The following is a 2,715-nucleotide window of genomic DNA, read 5'->3' on the forward strand; positions in this document are numbered from 1 at the left end:
GGCGGGTCGGAACCAGACTGGCTCCGGGCCACAGCCCTCCCTCGCCCTGCTCTCAGACTGCGGGGTCCCCGCCGTCCCTCCTGTGCTGAGAGGCCTGGCCAGGATCATCAGCGGCGAGGACGGTGTCCCTGGCTCCTGGCCCTGGCAGGTGTCCCTGCAGGTGAGATGGGGATCCGGGGGGACCCTGGACTGTCGGGCAGGATGGGGTATTGCCCAGGCAGCTGCTCTGACCCTCCCCTCCTTCCTTCCCAGGACAAAACCCGCTTCCACTTATGCGGGGGCTCCCTCATCTGCCCGTGCTGGGTGGTCACCGCTGCCCACTGTGAGGTCAAGTGAGCAGCCGGGCTCTGCTTCCAGCTCCAGGGTGGGGTGGGGACGTCAGCGGCCCTGGGTGCCCCCAACCCCGCCTGTCTCTGTGCCCAGGACGACTGACGTGGTGGTGCTTGGGGAGTACGACCTGAACTCTGCTAAGGAGGACGTGCAGGTCCTGCGGATCGAACAGGTACCGGGACAGAGGACAGAAGCTTGTCCCTCTGAGACGTGTCAAGCGGGGTGGCTGCTCCAGGGCCTCACAGGGGTTGTGGTTGTCACCCTCAGGTTTTCATGCATGCCAACTTCAGCTCTGAGACAGCAAACAACGACATCACCCTGATAAAGTTGGCTACGCCCGCCCGGTTTACTGAGACTGTGAACCCTGTATGCGTGCCCTGTGCTATTGCCCACTTCCCCCCTGGAACCCCGTGTGTCACCACTGGCTGGGGCATGACAAGGTTCAACCGTGAGTGTGACTTAGCCTTTCCACAGCAGGAGCTGTCACCGGGTTTAGGAGCTGCCTGGGCAGCAGGAATCCCCACGTGGACACAAATGGCTTTTAGAATTAAAAATCTAAGAAGTAGCCCGGCCTAGTGGCACATGCCTATAATCTCAGCACTATGGGGGCAGAGGCAGAAAATTGCTGGGAGTTCAAGGCCTGCCTGGGCTACATAGCAAGTCCCTACCTCACAAACTCAAAAAAATTCTATAAAACCTCCAATTATTATTTTGGAACTAAGAACAAAGGAAAAGTTAAAAATCTACCACACACAAATGAACTGAGGGTACTAGAGGTATACTTTACAGAAGGCTCCTGTAGAGAGCCCCAGACAGGAGTCCTCAGCAGCTGCCCGCGCCCCCATATGGGTACGGGTACTCAGCAGGGGCATCTGTCCAGGCTCTGGTTGAGGAGAGGCGCTCTAACCCCACCTCTTGTGTCTCTGCAGCTCCTGAGACCCCCAGCAAGCTGCAGCAGGCAGTCCTGCCCCTGCTGTCCACTGATGACTGCAAAAATTACTGGGGCGACCTGGTCACTGAAAAGATTATCTGCGCCGGGGCCAATGGCGTCTCCTCCTGCACAGTATGGTCCTGGGGAGAAAGGAGTGGCACAGGGACCCTGCACACAATTCCGGGCTCCCCAGTATCCCCTGCCCTTCTCTACTTAGGAGGCCCCACTGGTGCCTGAGGCAGGTCCTGGCCAGGCCCCTGCTGTGCTACCCACAGAGCTCAGTCCTCACCCCAGCCCCAGGAGCACAGGTGTCAGCCATGGGAGAGGCCACGGCCAGGCTTAGACAGGGGAAGCCACCTGCACAGGGTCCTCGGGAGCAGACAGCAGAGCCGGACTGCATGGCACCCAGATGGAAGCCGCTTGGGCAGAGCCACTGTGCCCAGCCTTGTCGTCCCCCTGCCCCCTCCCTGCCTCTCCTGGCTGAGGCACCCTGGGCCCTGGCACCCCTTCAGGGCTACAGTGAGGTCCTCTTCTCCCAGCAGGGCGACTCTGGGGGCCCCCTGGTGTGCCAGATGGATGGAGCCTGGACCCTGGTAGGCATCGTGTCCTGGGGCAGTGATACCTGCTCCACCTCCCTTCCCACCGTGTACACTCGCATCACTGCACTGCTTCCCTGGGTTTTGGAGATCTTGACACAGTATCCTTGCACTCCCTTCTCCAGGGATCCCCAGTAAACCCTTGTATTCAGAAACACTGGCTGCATGTGTCTTACTGAGTGACCCGCAGGGACTACAGTTCTCCGTGTCATCCACAAAGCATGGTGTTACAATTCCCTTCCCACGCTGTAGCTCTCCTCTCAGACAGCTCAGGTCCTTCTGTGTCCTTCCCATGCAGAGTCCAGACCCCTCCTGCTGGACCAGCGTGAGCCCGGGAGCTCTCTGGAAGGCAGGAGGCCCCGCCCAGGCTCCCTAGTCGGGAGCCCTGAGGGGTCCCTGCACTGGGACAAAGCGGCTTCCAGTCAAGGCTTCTGCCTGCTCCACGGGCTCCGGGCACCTTTCTCTGCCTTCGGCCTCCCTCCAGCCAGCGCCCTGGAACCTGCCTTCAGACATCCTGTCCGCATCAGCCCCAGCCCTGCGCACACTGCACACCAACTCAGCTGCAAGCCCGGCCCCCTTGACCTGGCTGCAGCACACCCGCAGCTCCCTGCCCGCCTTGTCCTCGGTGTTTTCTGTGATGGAGGAGCTGGCTCTGAGGCCTGAGCACCCTCAGGTCCATCCCTGGCCAGGCGCAGGTGGAGCTGGCTGTGTCCTCAGGCAGGATAGGACTGGCTGTCTCTCTTTGCTGAGGTCAGCGGGCCTTGTTGCTCAAAGCCTGCACGCATTGACACTTTGAGGGACTGCAAACAGGGGGGATCTCAATGTTAACATCTCTTTCTCTTTATTACCTGATGTTCT

General features: G+C 60.2%; 1 protein-coding gene across 2 annotated transcripts in view; it reads left to right on the top strand.

Annotated features, from left to right (window-relative positions):
• LOC102022923 (chymotrypsinogen B-like) overlaps positions 1-2,012 on the top strand; it is a 7,057-nt gene extending 5,045 nt beyond the window's left edge. The window contains exons 4-9 of one of the 2 annotated variants that reach the window (XM_013503859.1): positions 57-160; positions 253-332; positions 424-502; positions 598-778; positions 1,260-1,393; positions 1,801-2,012. In XM_013503859.1, coding sequence (XP_013359313.1) covers positions 57-160; positions 253-332; positions 424-502; positions 598-778; positions 1,260-1,393; positions 1,801-1,995 — 773 coding nt within the window. In that variant the 3' untranslated portion in view covers positions 1,996-2,012. The remainder of the gene's footprint in view (positions 1-56; positions 161-252; positions 333-423; positions 503-597; positions 779-1,259; positions 1,394-1,800) is intronic. The other variant, XM_005403451.2, reaches the window with a different exon arrangement.
• Positions 2,013-2,715: the final 703 nt, after the last annotated feature.

This window comes from Chinchilla lanigera, unplaced genomic scaffold, assembly GCF_000276665.1.
Source record: "Chinchilla lanigera isolate Chin_1 unplaced genomic scaffold, ChiLan1.0 scaffold00083, whole genome shotgun sequence".
NCBI lineage: Eukaryota > Metazoa > Chordata > Mammalia > Rodentia > Chinchillidae > Chinchilla > Chinchilla lanigera.